At 35.4% G+C, this 16,461-nt stretch overlaps 1 protein-coding gene across 7 annotated transcripts in view; it reads right to left on the bottom strand.

The window, feature by feature from the left end:
• LOC140774609 (uncharacterized) overlaps window positions 1–16,461 on the bottom strand; it is a 24,782-nt gene extending 8,321 nt beyond the window's left edge. For 5 of the 7 annotated variants that reach the window (XM_073117674.1, XM_073117677.1, XM_073117675.1 and 2 more), the window contains exons 1-13: window positions 16,084–16,461; window positions 14,849–15,104; window positions 12,295–12,404; window positions 12,066–12,191; window positions 10,941–11,205; window positions 10,033–10,406; window positions 7,503–7,579; window positions 7,208–7,361; window positions 5,729–5,918; window positions 3,722–3,941; window positions 1,742–2,242; window positions 949–1,006; window positions 758–845 (exon numbers count right to left, since the gene is read on the bottom strand). In XM_073117674.1, coding sequence (XP_072973775.1) covers window positions 758–845; window positions 949–1,006; window positions 1,742–2,242; window positions 3,722–3,941; window positions 5,729–5,918; window positions 7,208–7,361; window positions 7,503–7,579; window positions 10,033–10,406; window positions 10,941–11,205; window positions 12,066–12,191; window positions 12,295–12,404; window positions 14,849–15,104; window positions 16,084–16,354 — 2,690 coding nt within the window. In that variant the 5' untranslated portion in view covers window positions 16,355–16,461. The remainder of the gene's footprint in view (window positions 1–757; window positions 846–948; window positions 1,007–1,741; window positions 2,243–3,721; window positions 3,942–5,728; window positions 5,919–7,207; window positions 7,362–7,502; window positions 7,580–10,032; window positions 10,407–10,940; window positions 11,206–12,065; window positions 12,192–12,294; window positions 12,405–14,848; window positions 15,105–16,083) is intronic. The other 2 variants (XM_073117676.1, XM_073117681.1) reach the window with 1 other exon arrangement.

The following is a 16,461-nucleotide window of genomic DNA, read 5'->3' as shown; positions in this document are numbered from 1 at the left end:
GAAAGAATTCAAGCATACCAAGTTACTAGAAGAGAATGTAAAGCATACAACAATCACATCACCAGAAGTCTTATGAAATTTCTGGAAACCGCATGGATAATTAGTCATTACAGTCTATACTCTATACAAAGTTTTAAGGATGTCAAATTGAAATTCATTAAGTTTAATCTTTAGATACTTCTAAAGTACATAATGTCACAAAAATAATGTATCAAAGCTCAGCAACCATTTCCTTTCGCTCTACTGAACTTATAGTTGGAGAAACAAAAGGACATTATGTTCCTCCTTCATAGCTTTGATTTTCAAATAGATGGCATAAAGTATTAGTGAATGGTAAAAAATTATTATAAGGTGAATACTCCAACTGTCAAATAAAAGCCCAATGTATACATCTGATGTAGACATGATTATCTGACATCTATAGATTACACTTTACAACTCAGATAAGTGAATAATCAATACATAGTAGAAGACAGTTTCAGATGATCTATGAAGTATGAACATATATAGTTTGTTGATGATTTTTCTCTAACAGAACTATAAAACATTTACTTAATGCTTAAACTTGTAATTGCAACAAGGCAAAGAATCAATTCCAAATGACATATCAACATATTATTAAAATGAAATAAATCCACCTTTTGTATCACTATATATTAACAATTCAAAAATCTCTCCTCCAATCAATCAACAAAGCTTCATAAGCAACTCATAAAAAGTAAAAATAAGAATATCAGGAAATAGGAGAATGAAGTACATGTTCAAATGATTTTCCTTTCCCCCACTTGGAATCTCTCTTAAGCATCTTCCAGTTTCCACATCTTCAAAACATACTATCATGTTTTCTTCAATACCAGGAAAAAAGGTACGTTAGCATGGCCTTTGATGCCTCAGATTGTGACACTACTGAAGCAAGAAAACCTGGAGAGAAGGGCATGACAACTATACCTGGCTTAATGTCTCTATGAGTAATGTTGCGGTCATGACATGCCTTTAGAGCCATCAGCTACCTCAAGGGAAAAGGAAAAAGAGTAGCCACAGTATAGGTGTTAATACTTATATGATTAACTATGAAGTAACCAAGGTCTAGAGGAGCATATAGCCATACACTACCATATCATTATTGTGGCCCAAAGCATCAATTTTCCACTATTCTATAGCATGATGAGAGGAAAAAGGAATTCATGCTTAAAATCTACAAGCCCAATGATTTTCTATAGAGGTACCATTTTCAATTTAGATTAGAATGTAAGAACTTGGATAAAAATCTTAGTTTCAATTCAAACATAGTTTCAAGCATTTTCTAGGTGTATTGGAACAGACAAACTGGTAAGGAAAATCTCCAAGCCCTTCTTCAAGCCGAGCATTCCTTAGCCAGTCATCAAGTCAGAGCAGGACCTCAATGTGTTGGCAACAAATAGAATAAAGTTGTCTCTTTCTGCTTGTGCACCTGACCGTCATGGTTCATAGACCAATAAGATAGACTGATAGAGATGTGCCCTATTCTGTTGGGGATTACAAATAAATTTTCCAAGTTTTGAATATAAAAGTTGAGCCTTTCTGTGTTTACTCCTGTATCACTTGCCTGTTTTCTGTGTTCTAGTGGCAGTTTCCTAATTGATTTTCTCTTCCTACATCATATGTGAGTCATCCTCTATACCAGAAAAGAATTAATTCTAAGAAAAGCAACTGCTTGGAACACAGAAGATGCCAAAAACACCAAAGAACTGGGTATACATACCAGCTGCCAAATAAGATTTTGCATTTCCTTTTTCCCTGCTTCTGTTGTCCTCAACCAATACCACCATGTTGATGGACGTAATATTTGGATATATCTGACCTTTTCATCCCTGACATCGCCTGTGACCAACTTTGTTTCTTCGGCTGTATATATCAGTTTAGACAGTGAGACACCTTCGTTCTGGAAGACGAGCCATATTTCTTTTGATTCTGACTCAAAAGATTCTACAAACCTAGCTATATGATTTAGGCCTCCACATTTAACATATGTTGTTCTGAAATTCTTTGTGAATTCATCTGTGGAGTTGAAGATAAATTCCATCTGATCATCTGATATATTCTTCTTCAGTAAATAAGAAGAATTGAACTGTCCATCCATTGCGAAGTCTGTAAATGATTCTGCAACCACCAAGCCTCCAAGAGAAATAGAAGCATTTAAGAAAATTTCACCAAAATACTTCTCACGCAGTCCACTTAAATATGCAGCAGTTCCTCTCTCTACCTGACACAATAGCAATAGTTAGCATCCTTCAAAAAATTGAAGTAAAAATTTTACTAGAAGGAAATTATCTTTCAATAAGCTGATAAAAATGAATCCATTTCAGATTCCATAAAAAGAAGACATGCAAGATTTCAACCAAGTACCTGTGTCACTGACCAGAAAAGCAAGTACCATAAAAAAGTATTAGCATAGATAATGTAATCTTAAAAATGAGAAAGTTACTCCTACTGTAGCCCTGTAGGGTACAAGAAGCTTTTATATCCCAATACATGATTTATCAGAAAATAGAAAATGAGATATTGGTGAGTTATTTTTGTCTAATGAATAAGAATACTCCCTAGGCATTGCCAAACAAGCAAATAAATTTGCGTTTCATAGACTCAATAGTCAATACCACTAATTAAGTTATTATATATTTATATTGCTTTCTACATAATAATATGTATGCCCATTGACAAATAGTGTTAAGAAAAGAATGAGAGATGGTATGGAAGCTGAAGTCATACGTAAACAAATCTTCTCAGTATCAACGAACACATAAATAACACAATGTAGTTCCAATTTCCAAAACCTCTAAAGCATAAAAAAAGTAATCCAAAAGGCAATTAATAATGGCAAGTTCTCAATGTAACCTCCTCTAATCCAAAAATTACAATTGGATTGAAGGTTGATAATTGGTAGATAAGATAAGTCCTTCCTGAAATTGTTAGGCATGAGCACAAAAACGACCAAACAAAAGAAAATTTGTCAGTCAATTTGCCAGATATGTTGGCCTGATTTTAATGGTTGCTCTAAATCCTAATTAAATTCTCTTGATTTTCACTCTCTCTTTTCAGCCATCTCTCTCTCCCCAATTATTTGTTGTCTACATTAAAACGTCAAATAGTAGAGAAAAACATTCCATATTCATGTTCCGATTGAAGTTTAGAAGATGGAAAAGTATACTATACCCTTAATAGACCAATAAAAATGAGAAAATGCAATATGGTGGTTGATGGATACAGTAGTATAAGATTCGCTAGAGAAAATGCATGGTCACTATAGATCCAATCTAAAAGAAAGCAGTAATCCTTAGCCTAAATCATATGTTTGAAAAAGATGAATTCTACCTAATTGATCTTGCTCCAGTTAGAAGTTGGATTAACTTCTTTATTGCAAATGCAACTGGAATATCATATTATCTGGCACATTCTACGCTTCTTCCTTTTTCTTGCGATTCTAGAAGAATCTTCTCGAATTATCTGGAAATGTTGAGTTGATGTAAAGGCCTAAAGGGCAAGTCAAAAGAAAAGCTTTGAAGAAAAGGAGAAAACAATTTCCTTAATGATAATGGAGAAGTAAAACCATTACTCTTTAACAAATGTTCATTTTCAAAGAATAAGCATGAAATTTCCTATTATTAAAGCACACACAAACATGCAGGAAACAAAGGTACTAAATGTCTAAATGTATATATAAAAAAAAGATTATCCAACTTACCATTATGCGCTTCAATATAAATAAGTCACCATCCGTTGAATCAGTACTGGAATTTCCAATACTGCATTTACTCATGTTGCAGTTACAAGGATCTAGATGTAGACTGCTAGAAAAATGAGACAAATTTTCATGGGCATTGCCATCTTGAGAGCAATTCCAATGAAATGCTAGCCAAACTTCACCATAGGATCCACGGTCATACTTCCTCTTCAGTTTATATCTAAGTTAAAAAGGAGAACAGGATAAAGAAATATTGTAAGGGAAAGTGTAGCAACAATAATCAGAACTAAAAAGTCAGCAGTACTATGCTGAAAGAGCTGATTGCACAGATGGGAGTATGGAACAATATAGAATAGACAAGTGTAGCAGTTGTGACAAGTGCTATCCTAATTATGATTACACCACTGGTAGGAAAATTAAAAATCCAGGGACTTTAGAAACTTCAAAATAATACCAGGAATTATCTGCTGCCTCTTATGTACAACCATTGCTGGCAGAGACTTCAGTACAGCCACACAAAGTTAAAGGGTAAAAGGGGGGGTTGGTGTGGGGGTTAGTGAATACTGTATACACCTTGGGTTGCTGCTGGAGTTCATATCCCACTCGATGTTTACTGTCTCCAGGTCAAATATATTAATCTTAAATATATGTAAAGAATTGAGACCAATAATTAGCCTTTTGGTTTAAAAATTAGAATTATGATGCGTTCTTGAAGACGGAAAAATCCAAAACTGACTTGAAATTATAGAAATAGTCAGTTTTGGCAAACAGGTGAAATAATTGAAACCAGTGACTGAAACAGTCAGACTGGCTAGGCAGCTACCAAAACCAGCGAACTTGGTTGAAACCTCCCGGAAACTAGTGATCTTATCAGTTACCAGTCTCGAGGTGGGTGTCAGCCGCAACTTTATACCATAGTGATAGCATAAGAAGACCACAGATAAGCTAGGTGAGTCAAGGTTCACATATCCCCTTGTCTCATTCCAATGACACACAACCTTAATATAACAGATGATGTCCTGTGAAATTTGTAAAGAGTTCATGAGGTACTTATTTGGCCTTACTACATATTTGATAGTTTGGTTCAAAGAATAGTCTAAATGATATTTTAAAGAAACTCTTAATCAGTTCTAGCATCCATGACCTTTCACATGCCGTGTGAGTCATTGTACAATATCCAATTTTTGGGCTGAGGATTCTCATGCCCAAGTCTCAGTACCATTAGACATAAAGATAACATTTGAAATGCAATAACATAAGTTAATGTGTACGACTGTACAACACGTTTTTCTAAGTGACAATGAAATTATATTATCATCAAATTACATACTTCCTATGGAAATCTATCATTACTGAGATAGAGCATAGTGCAATTGTTCCTATAACTACATATAATAGCTTAGGCATGTGCGATCCACTAAATGTGACAGGAAAATCAACAAACTGCCTTTGAGAACATACGTTGATAATTACTATGCCTTCTCCTTCTAAATGTAGCAATAAGTTGTATATATGTTTCTGATTGATTATAAGTCTATGTAGGATTTTAAAGTCAAACACATTGATAAAGTCACTTGTTATACTTAGTACTCTTTTTTTTTCTAAAATCACTATATATCTCGTTATTGCAATTTCTGAAAATCTTCACAAATAGTTTGTATTTCATCTAGCTCTAATTAGCAGAAAACAAGAAAAATCAAGACCACCTTCTATTCTATTATTTCATGAAAACATGTCGTTTCTGGCTCTGGAAAAGCATAACGCATTAGCTTCCCTTTTCTTTCTCAAGGTGAACTTTATCCTCCCCCTCCCCCCACCCCAAACAAAAGAGGGGAAAAAAGTCCTTGCTCTGCACTTGTCCATATTGCATTTTCTATATGGAATATCTGCTGCACTCTCAACCCACAAAGTCACATACAATCTTATAAAGTGTTATACAAATACTGATGTAGGTTCACTAAAAGTCATCTAGTTCTTAATAAGTTACTACGTAGATAGAGACAGTACCTGAAATCTGGTATTTTGTAACCAACTGAATCTGAAGTGTTGGATCTGTTACCATTATAAGGAAGGGAATCAAGCAACCCAAGATACTTAGCAAAAACTTCAGGACTAGTGCACTGGCCTTTTTCTTCATTTTGAAAACCAAAATACCAGCAGAACTTCTTTTCCTTATAGAGCAATAGAGGCCCTTCGCCTGAACATTGTTGGTAAAGTTATAATCCTTCCCAGAAGAAATGAGACAACAATACACAGCTAATATAGAACTATTTCAGTATTCCTCACTTTCTCAGTCGAACTGAAATGAAGGCAACGGCAGTTAAAGCATATTATAGAGCATAACCTTCTGGGGGAAAGTATAGAAAGCTATATAATGATGTAGTACATAAGAACCAGTGGGTTATAGCCATATAAAATTTTGCAGGAAAACAAGGATATTTTCTAACATAATGAAAGATGGAACCAAAAAAGAAACAACAAAATAACATATACATCATTTCTGAGAAATCAACTCAATTTTTTTAGAAAAAAGGGGTCACAATTAGAGGGAAGACCTGACAATGACCTAGTGAAGAAAATTACTAAGACTGATTCTACGACATCTTTTTTTTTTCTCGTATCGCTAGTGCGTATAAACTACTCCATAGGAGAACAGGATTGGTAAAAACATCAGTCCTAGATCATCAATCAGAGGAGTGTGCAGTCGCAGGCCACCTATTGACACTTTAGTTGGTGACAGATTATAAGAGAGATAGTCTTTATGTTTTATTCTTTTGGCACTTTGGTCTTTTCATGTAGAAGTATTTTAGTGATTTAGTCTATTTATCTTTTTTACGGTTTGCCTATATGAAGGCTTGTTATTATCTTATTTGAGGTTAATGAATATTTTGAGATTATCATTGTTTCTCTTTGGTGAATTCCAACACCCCATTGGTGGATTCAGTGGGTTATTAATGGATTTCAACACTCCATAGGTTGATTCCACAAATTTGTCTTCTTTATATCATTGCCCTACATCAAGGATAATCTGAATTTACAAAAAGGTAGTTATGTATATCAATTTGACAGAGAAAAGGATTTCATTTTGCACAACAAAATTTAACATGACATTAAAGAAAAATGCATTCGAGTATTGCCATCGAGAAAAATGTCTTAATCCATTCTCAACCTCTCAAGGTTGCATGTACAAAGATTCCTTTGAGGAAATTGCTCTCCCACTATATTGTTGACAAACATGGAACAAATAAATTTTGAGTCAACAATCTACAAAAACATAATTCATTATTCGCCCAAAAGGAAAATTAATATTCTGACCTCAAAGTTTAGAATAATCCTGTCAACTGAAGGACATAAATTAGTAAGACAACATTTTCTGCAGTAACTTTTCTGATAAACTAAACACAACATATTGGGTAGAAAGTAAATGCCAAGACAGCTTCTGACATTAATGTCAGAAAATCAGAATAAACCAGGTAAGAAACTTACTATGGTAAGACATAGCAGGTCCAGTTGACATGTGATGGAAGTCATGCACATCATCAGTCTGGTATATATCCGGGGCTCGGAAAATATAGTCTGTCTCCTGATTGAGATTCTCAGACAGATAGAAACAACCTAATCTCTTAAGTCTTGCTTCAACCTATATCCAGAACAAGAAGGAAAAGTAATTCAACATGAAGTGCCCAGTCATCTCCTTAAAATTTAACAAACTGGTTAGCACTTAGCAGATAATAAATAAAAGAAGAATGTGGTAGTACAATTGCTAGAATTTCCCTCTTACCAAGAGCCGCTGAAATTTTTCTGTCATATGGTTGAAATACTCCATTGCTAAAAGACTTGAACTGATGGCATCATTAGCTGGCCACATTGGAACATACATTAAGACGTGTCAATGTTGAGTAGATTGTCATGAAAGGAGATTTCACTAAGATAGTACATGCAGGTAAAAAAAAAATATTCACATGTCATGAATGAATAGGAACTTTAGAATTGAATTTAAATCATGCAAAACTAAAATTTGGGAAACTCTTGGATGACAAAGCTAATTGAATCATGGACCTGAAAACTTTTATGTTTTACACTACGCACTTGTGTACTCAAGAAGCTCTTTGAAGTTTGTAGTTTGAAGTTTGTAGTTTGAAGGGTATGAGACAATTCAGAAAGAGGTGGGTATAAGAAGTTAAGAACCAACTATAAAAGTTACCAAATCACAGGAGAAAAATTAGTAAGTTACAAAATGCCAAATAAGTCAATGTCATGCAACTATAGGGACAATGAAGAAACAATAATAGCTATAAGAGGATCTCGATAATTCCGTGTAGTCACTGTAGTGCAGAGAAAATGCAAGAACTTAAAGTTGACAACTTTAAAGTCAAAGTAATGGACCTGTAGATTGATTGATCTTGTGCAAATGAAAATCACAAAAGATAAAGACAATAAGGACAACTTTTATGAAGGTTTAAATAAGAAATAAATAATTTGTAAGATAAGCACCTAGTGTAAAAAAAAATCAGCAACTGTATGACTACGAGCCAAGTTTACATATCTCAGACTGAACGTGTAGAAGTGAGAAGTTGCTCCAGAGTGATTTATTTACACAAGTAATTCCTTCAAATTATGTAAGATGAAAATCCGCCTAATTAAAAGGAAGGTTCAGAAGTCTCATAAAGAAGCTGTCAAATATAATTAAATTGCATTGAATGTGTTAAAAGTTGGTCATAGTGATCTCTTGTCTTAAGTCCAAAATGTTGCCAGAGTTTATATCTCATTTGCAGTGCAGAGAATGACTCTTTTTAAGTAGCACTTTAGAATGACATTGCAGAGAATGATCCTTATAAGTAGCAATACAAATCTCGTTTAAAAAAATATATATAAACATTGCCAAAAACACTGATTTTGAAGAGAGTAAGTCTTATCAACATGGATAGTCATCCCCAAGAAATTACCTCTATTTATTTTTCATTTATTTCTAGTGTAAGGATTAGATAAAATCAAGCAGCGTGTAACGCCTATGTTCTGGGAATTATGGAACTAACTCAACAGAGCATATCTCAACATTATGGTCTTCATTTCTGTTAACAAGATGTAAAAGGTGATTTGTATTCTCAAGTCAGCAAGAAGTTGAAGACCAAACAATCTGTCATGCCACTACGAAACGTCACAACTCTAATCAGGGACAGAGTTCAACATACTTTTAGAGACCTACAAATGCCATCTTTAATGAACAACTGGACAGAATATATTACGCAAAGCTGCTTGACAACTTAAAAGGATACAAAACTAAGTGGTTAAGGTCTCCAATTTTTACAAATTTAAGAATATCCAAAATTTATCTCATTTTAAATCCACAGAAACATCTTGATCTATGAGAGATTAACCATAAGAGATATATACAACTATAAGAAAATGGCATCCAAGGGCATGGGGCTGTGACCTACCCAAAAATGAACTCATAACCCCTTATCAAACCTTACTGTCATACTAAGACTAACCAAATGGTTCTCTTATGTATTTACTCCATCAACAAAACAGCAAAGCAAATGGTTCTCCAGAATTCCATTGTAAACCAGAAACATGTTCCCTACTGATTCCAAAGATCCTTTAAGAAATATTTCGGAAGAGACATACTGGACATTTAACTTTTGATTTCAAACAAAAAGATACACAAAAGAATGTTATTTATAAATACACCAAAGAATGTTATTTGTAATTATATATGATTTGCTGAATAAATGTACTAATCATGCATAAGTTCAACCAAGATATGCCCGTCAAATGAATCCAACTACTAAAGGTTTAAATTAGTTCAAAGTTCAAACAATATTATAATTAGGGTACCACACTACAACTTAAGTGAAAATATCAAAATACACTATATTAAACTAGACCACTGCAAGGACAGGATTGGGAACATTTTTAAATATCGTCAGATTAGAAGATGTGTGAATCACAATCTAGAGCTGGCCAACATCTGCAGACTTGTAATTTCCAATTATGCTACATTCACATTTCTTAAAATATAATAAAGTCCGGAAAAATCTTTCCAGCATAAAAGGACCACACAAAAGTCCGATCTTTTATGAGCGTATAATAATATCGCAAGAGTAAACAAAATGTACCCAGAACTTTCGAAGCAAACAACCTGTGCAGCAAGATGGAGACACTACCAGAAGAAACTCAAAAGCACAACAGATATGACTATTAGCCATATCTTCAAAGGGAACAAAGGGGGAGTACGAAGATGAATAATATTAAAATAAAAAGAGGGAGATAGCCAAATTGAATAATGTCAGGCAACGGACAGAGATTACCTGATTTCCTTTCATATGAAACAGTATGTAGTCCAAAAACAGATGTCTCAAATGATTGCTCTTGATAGTGATACGAATCTTTCACAATAGCTTCAGAAAAACCAAGAGCTTCCAGAGGAACAACCACAGCTGCTATGTTGTCCATTGTGCCTCTTTGAAAGGCAGTTTTTACTATAGACTCAGCAAAACTGTTTGTTATGGTCTGAAGGGACGGTGAATTTTCACTCATTCTATGTTTCTCATGCAACAAGAGATCGCAGACCTCTTGAGTAGTCATCTTCTCAAAGACTCCATCAGATGCAGCAACAAGATAACTATCATTTCTTGACAAAGCTTGCCAATCAGTCAATTCAGGAGTGGATATGACACCATAACTAGAACAACCAAAAGTGGAAAGAAAATTATTAGAGGATAATCTTAAATGCTCAAGCCTTTAGGACTTCTAACCTATGACTTACTGCTCGAATTAATTGATCCACTTAAAATAAAGGTTATAATTCAGTGCTAAATACTGTAAATGTTCTGCAAAATTGTTAACATAAGTAATCTCCTATTGTTAGATGCTTCATACAGCCTTGGACAATCTGACTTTTTGAGTTTCTGTCATGTTTAGACAAATTTAGATTCTATTATCACAATGGAATTCCCTAATCAAAGCTTAGAAGCTTCGGTATGGTTTTCTTATGGACTAGAGTTTGTAACAAAATTTTTGTTACTTCTGTTTGGTACCATTGGTTCATATATCCTACATCTAATCACTTTTACTTCGTGCTTGTTAAAATTCATGTCATAATCATAGAGGAAGGCACCATACTGACACTGAAAATAAACATGTTGACTTACTCTCAGGAAAGGGAAAGAAAAAACAAAAAAAAATCAAACTAAACAACACCAGACTAGAATCTTACCGTTTATAAGGCACATCACCGATCGCTCGAGATAAAGCTAGCTCACCGTTGACTCGAACGACACCAGCCCACTCAAGAACATAGCCTCCGGCAGCTTCAACTCGGTTTTTTTCATCTTCTCTATCAGGGTGATGGTCCTCTGTCAGTTCCTTCACATTATATGTCAGTCCATCATAGTTTGCTAATTCGGGGTCCCCAGATTCGTCATCAGAAAATATAGAAGATTTCTTTCTTCTTCTTCTTCTCTTCATCACTGACCATTTACCTGCACACATATTTTATAGTAACTCTTCCTCAAACCATTTAAGTAGAAAAATTGCACATAAAACACTTCACTGAAATTATTCACAAATCAGATGGGAGTCATAATGGAGATTTTAAGGTTCTTTGGTGGAAGATTACAGAACCTAAGATTCCTCTTCAAGAATATCTGCTAATTAAACGCTAGAGTCATAAAGGATATCACATATTGCGTGTGGGTTTCCTATGAAAGTTATTACTAGATGAGTCCCCTTAATAGTCAACAGTCTCACTTACTAGGAAGGACAGAGACAATAACAGATGGAAGACATTGTACTTTTATTTGCTTTCTTAAGCTGATACGTTCCATCTTATTTAGAAGCATATATTGAGTTATTTCATGAAGACTGATTTGACTGCTCACCTTAAGTTACACTTTGCCTGTGTTAAACTACTTAATAGAAGAGTACTTACAAATGAGTTAACATCGACAAAGAACATAAATTATTAAGTAAACCAATTTTTTCCCTCCTCTAAATAGAGTTATAAATATCAAGACTCGACAGTGTCCACAAGGACATAATAAACAGTGCAGTCCCTAAGCTTAATTAGATATTCACGGTTTCACAAATAAAGTGCATTTTACTGTTCTCCCAGAATGACAATCTGCGAGTGATTATGGGCAATAATTCAATACATGAGGTAATTCATAGAGCTTTTCCACTGGTGCTACTTTTGAAAGTATTCACTCCAGCTATTTAGCTTCTACCTTATTTCATCTTCCAAATACACAATAAATACCAAGGTAACAGCACAAATTATTCCCATGATGCAGAAGTAACTTCATGTTGTTAAAAAAATTGAAAATTAATTCAGAAGGCCAACCTTTTTGATCGAAATCTTCTGAGCACAAAAGAGCCTTTGAGTCACCTACATTAGCAGCTAAAATCTGACCATCAGCTATAAGGACTACAGTGGCTGTAGAACCAGATTCAAGATTGTTCAGCATTGCTTCCTGCATATAAGTTGCATAAACTAGATAAGATAACACCTCTCTCTTAAATACAGAGTTGCATTCTAAAGAATAAACCTTCTAGATAATGAAAATCAATACTTTCCTTGGAGAATGTTGAATCAATATCATGGATTGTCCTCAACAACGATTCCTTTAGTATCTCCATGTGAAATGACCCATCATAGATAGTCGGTGATATCCACTTGGACCTGCATTTCAAAACAATTCTTCATCTGATGACAAAATTAGTAAAGCAACCTATATATCATTAGACAAGAATGTAATAGCTATACCGCAGATAATATCGACTTACATAATCATGGATGAAGAATGTAATTTTAGAGTAGGAAACGTTCACTGCATTTTGGAAATTATTCTTGCATAATGCAATCCAGTGAATCCACATTATGCGATTAAGAACCAACAGCAACTAATGGAGGTGCATAATGCTGAAAGATTGTATGCACCATGTAGTATCAAAGTACCATAACCTCACCTTATCACATTAGTTTTCATTGTATATCAGGTCATAAAGGTATTAATATCCCAAGTGAGAATGAGATTTAACAAGACAAATTATTAACTTTAATGCTCCAAAAGTCCAAATGTTGGTTCACTCTTTTAACTTAGAACATTTTATTTAGCTTTGTGGATAACTATTGTTTAGTAGCATAGCTTAATCCAGCACTTCATAGTTTCTCAACATGGTACATATATTTGGTACATGTATTTTGGGAATCTTGGAGTTTCCTCATTTTTAGAAAACAACATTCCCATTGGTTAAGATTTATCGTTCAACTAAACTAAAAGGCCTATTCCCAACTCTTCCCACTCCCAATCATGGATGGCCATGCCGGTTGGCACGGGGCGTGCCGCTTGGCACTTGCCATGCTGGTAGAGGCACAGCACTTGGCACGAGGTGTGCCAGCGGCACACCCCTGTGTTGACTAGTGCGACCTCGTACCGATCATATACAAATGTAGAGACATTTTTTTTAAATTTTTTTCCTATTTTTATTAATCTTTATCAAATTAACTTTATTAATTTTCTTAACAAACATGATATGACAGGTCGAACCCATCTTTTTAACTTTTTTTTTTATTTCCATCAATCATCATCAATTAACTTTTATCATTTGTCATTTGTCATTCTTTAATTTCTATAATTATTATTAAATAAATATAAAATGATAACTCATTTGTTATTTTTGGAATGACAACTCATTTGTCATTTTTTAAAATTGAAATAACAACTCATGCCTAATTTTCATTTGTCATTCTTTAATTTCAATCAAATCATGTATTATAATGTTTTGTAATATAATCTTATTTCTTTTTTGTCTTTTTTTTTATTTCCATCCATTAAATATTTCTAAAATTGTCATGTTAAACACAATTGTGTTTAACACTTCTCTCTCTCAACTTCCCCAATCGTAGCCTTTCTTATTCTATCTTTTTCTCTTTTTATTTTCTTAATAACTTCCTACTCTAATGATCTTATTTGATGGTGGCATGGCATCGTTGTCAAAAATATCTCTAAATCTCCTAAAATTTTATTAAAAATATTATAAATGCGTGCCATTGGCACAGAAGGGGCGTGCCACTGGCACGGCCATCGTGCTCCCAATAATTGGCAATCACCACAACCACCATCCAATACCTGTCAAGTAGCATGTAATTATGCATGCAAGCAAGTTTTTATCAAAAGATATTATTTACTGTAAACAATATTATTATCAGAGAGAAAAAATAGCGATAGACAGGATGAAGAGGGTTTCATCAGTAGTTTAGAATTACAAACCTTTTTCTTCAATGCCACAAAAAAAAAAGATTATCGTTGGAGAGTATCCATGTAGAAATAATAAGGTAATCTTAACTAGGGATGGTTGTGCATGTGGCACGGCCCACGTTGACCATCGGCCGGCATGACACGGCATGACACATCCTGCAACGCTTGTAGGCCATGCGGCAAGAGGGAGAGAAAAATATAAGGGAGACTACTCGCCTTTGCCGCTTATCATCTAGTTTGTCATCGTGCTCGCCATCTCGCTCGTGGTCGTCCATTACTCACATGCCTCAGCTCGAGGAAGAAGGCGTCACTAGCATCGGGGTGCCCTACCTTGAGGAGGAAGAAGGATAGGCTAGGTCGAGTTGGGTCGAAAAAAAAAAAAAACTTAAGTTGCGGATCCGAGCTGGGACATATGTGCGACATCTTCTTCCTCGAGGTAGGAAACCCCGATGTGAGTGACAACAAGGTCGATGATGAGCTGCAAAGGCAACCACGACGGTAGGAGGCAAAGGGCGAAGGCGAATATCTTTGCTACTAGAAGGGGTGTTGTGCGACACCCCACTACATGCCGATACATTGTTGACATGGTAAGTGCCGACTGTTAAAGAGGAATGACTATTACCGACGGGTATTCTAAGATATTAGAAGGTGGGGTAGAATTTCATAGATGAGTAGCTCAAGCAAAGTCTAGCAACAACTCGTTTAGTGCTGTATGATCTATTCATTACTGTAGATCTACACAAGACAGAAAGCCCACTGAACTGCATGGTATTCCCCAAGAGCTGATAGAAGAATACCAAAACATAAAATTTTATAAATTAACAACTTTGAAGACCAAATCAATAAGGGAAAACAAAGGACCCACCTTTCCCATGTTACATAACTGAAGCTCTGTCCTTTATCTAGATCATGCACCTGATGGAGCAGATTCTCTTCCTTATATGCTAATCTCTCATTAGATTTTATCTTGACAGAGTATATACCATCAAGGAGAAAATACACATGTAGCAAGAAGTACTCCAGAAAAAGCCTGGAAGCCATTTCGCTGGCCTCAGCTCCATTATGACCATCAAAGACTGCTACAACGCCAACATCAACCTCCTTGATCCTCATTCTTCCTTCTGTCCAATTAAAAGTTTATCAAATAAAAATCCAGAAACAAAAAAGGTATAGCATCCATCATCTCATTTTAATTCAAATTATAAATTATTCCTATCAAAACCTAATTGTTATAATTAAGCAACAACCACAACTACATAGCGTAATGAGAAAACTACTCACGAGTTCATATTATTCAACAACAAATTATGATCCACAGGATGACATACATTTTCTTCAATTTTCAGTAAGGTTTCTTCTCCATCCCTAGTTTTTTAGCACTAATCTACCTTTCATCTTCACTTTTAGGAGCTTATGAATTTCCAAATAAAGATATGACGAGAAAAAATAGGAATCTGTAGAGGACAACCTGGTTCACAGCAGAATTTAAATATATAAAAAGAAACTAATACCGATTAAAAAGCCAATATAACACATCCAGTCTAATCCTTGGGTTCCAATTCGTATGCTAAGAAACAAAATCTACTCCCAAGTTCATATAGTTAAAGGACAGATTATGACATTCTACTTTCCTGTTTCTTCTCCACTTTTTAGGTTTTCAAGATTCCAAATGTTACCGTTCTTCATCCTTCAGCTTAAGGAAATCAAATATTTTTCATCCTTTACCACAAAATACTATTCACCCCACAGTGTCCGATCCATTACCATTCAAGAAAGCCAATCGAGTCACTACATTACCAAGAACTAAGTCAGCCACAGAATTACTACCAATCAAAAAGCCATTATAGAACATCCAGCCCAATTCTGGGGGGTTCAAATCGGTGCTATAAGAATCCAAAGCTACTCATATGCTCATATTGTTCCACAATGGATTATGAAATTATTCGTCGTGCTTCACATTAGAGAAAGCTAATTTTATCAATATCTTGCCAAGAGCCAGGTTATCCAAAGAATTAATCACAAGAAAAGGAAAAAAAAAATCAAGAGCTACTAGAATCCAATCAAAATATCCAATCAAGAAAGCAATTGAAGGATCGATACCGAGGAAGGGGATTCGCAAGCCGAGTGCGCAGACGGCGCGGTCCTCCTGGGATCGCCTCCTCCCCTGGTGGATAGCCACCTGGCACTCAGGCGGCGATCGGCGGAGTTCGTCAGCGAGGAGGGTCCACCGGGGGCATTTCGCGGATTTGAAGACGGCCGGGGCGCCGCCCTCCCGGTAGACGGTGAGGCACGTTAGCGACTCGCCAGAAGATGGCGGGATCGAGCCGACGAGGAGGAGGAATCCGAGAAGGAAGAGGAGCCGTGCGGACATCTAGTGAGATCGATTCCGACGGACGAAGAGGAGAAGGAAAGAACCGGCCGTTGGGACTTACAACCTTGCTCGCGCCCGTGGGCGCAACCCAGGCCCGGTTATTTTTT

The sequence above is a fragment of the Typha angustifolia genome, chromosome 13 (genome assembly GCF_048772165.1).
Source record: "Typha angustifolia cultivar Huaian chromosome 13, ASM4877216v1, whole genome shotgun sequence".
NCBI classification, from domain to species: domain Eukaryota; kingdom Viridiplantae; phylum Streptophyta; class Magnoliopsida; order Poales; family Typhaceae; genus Typha; species Typha angustifolia.
This window is presented reverse-complemented; position numbering and strand designations above follow the sequence as displayed.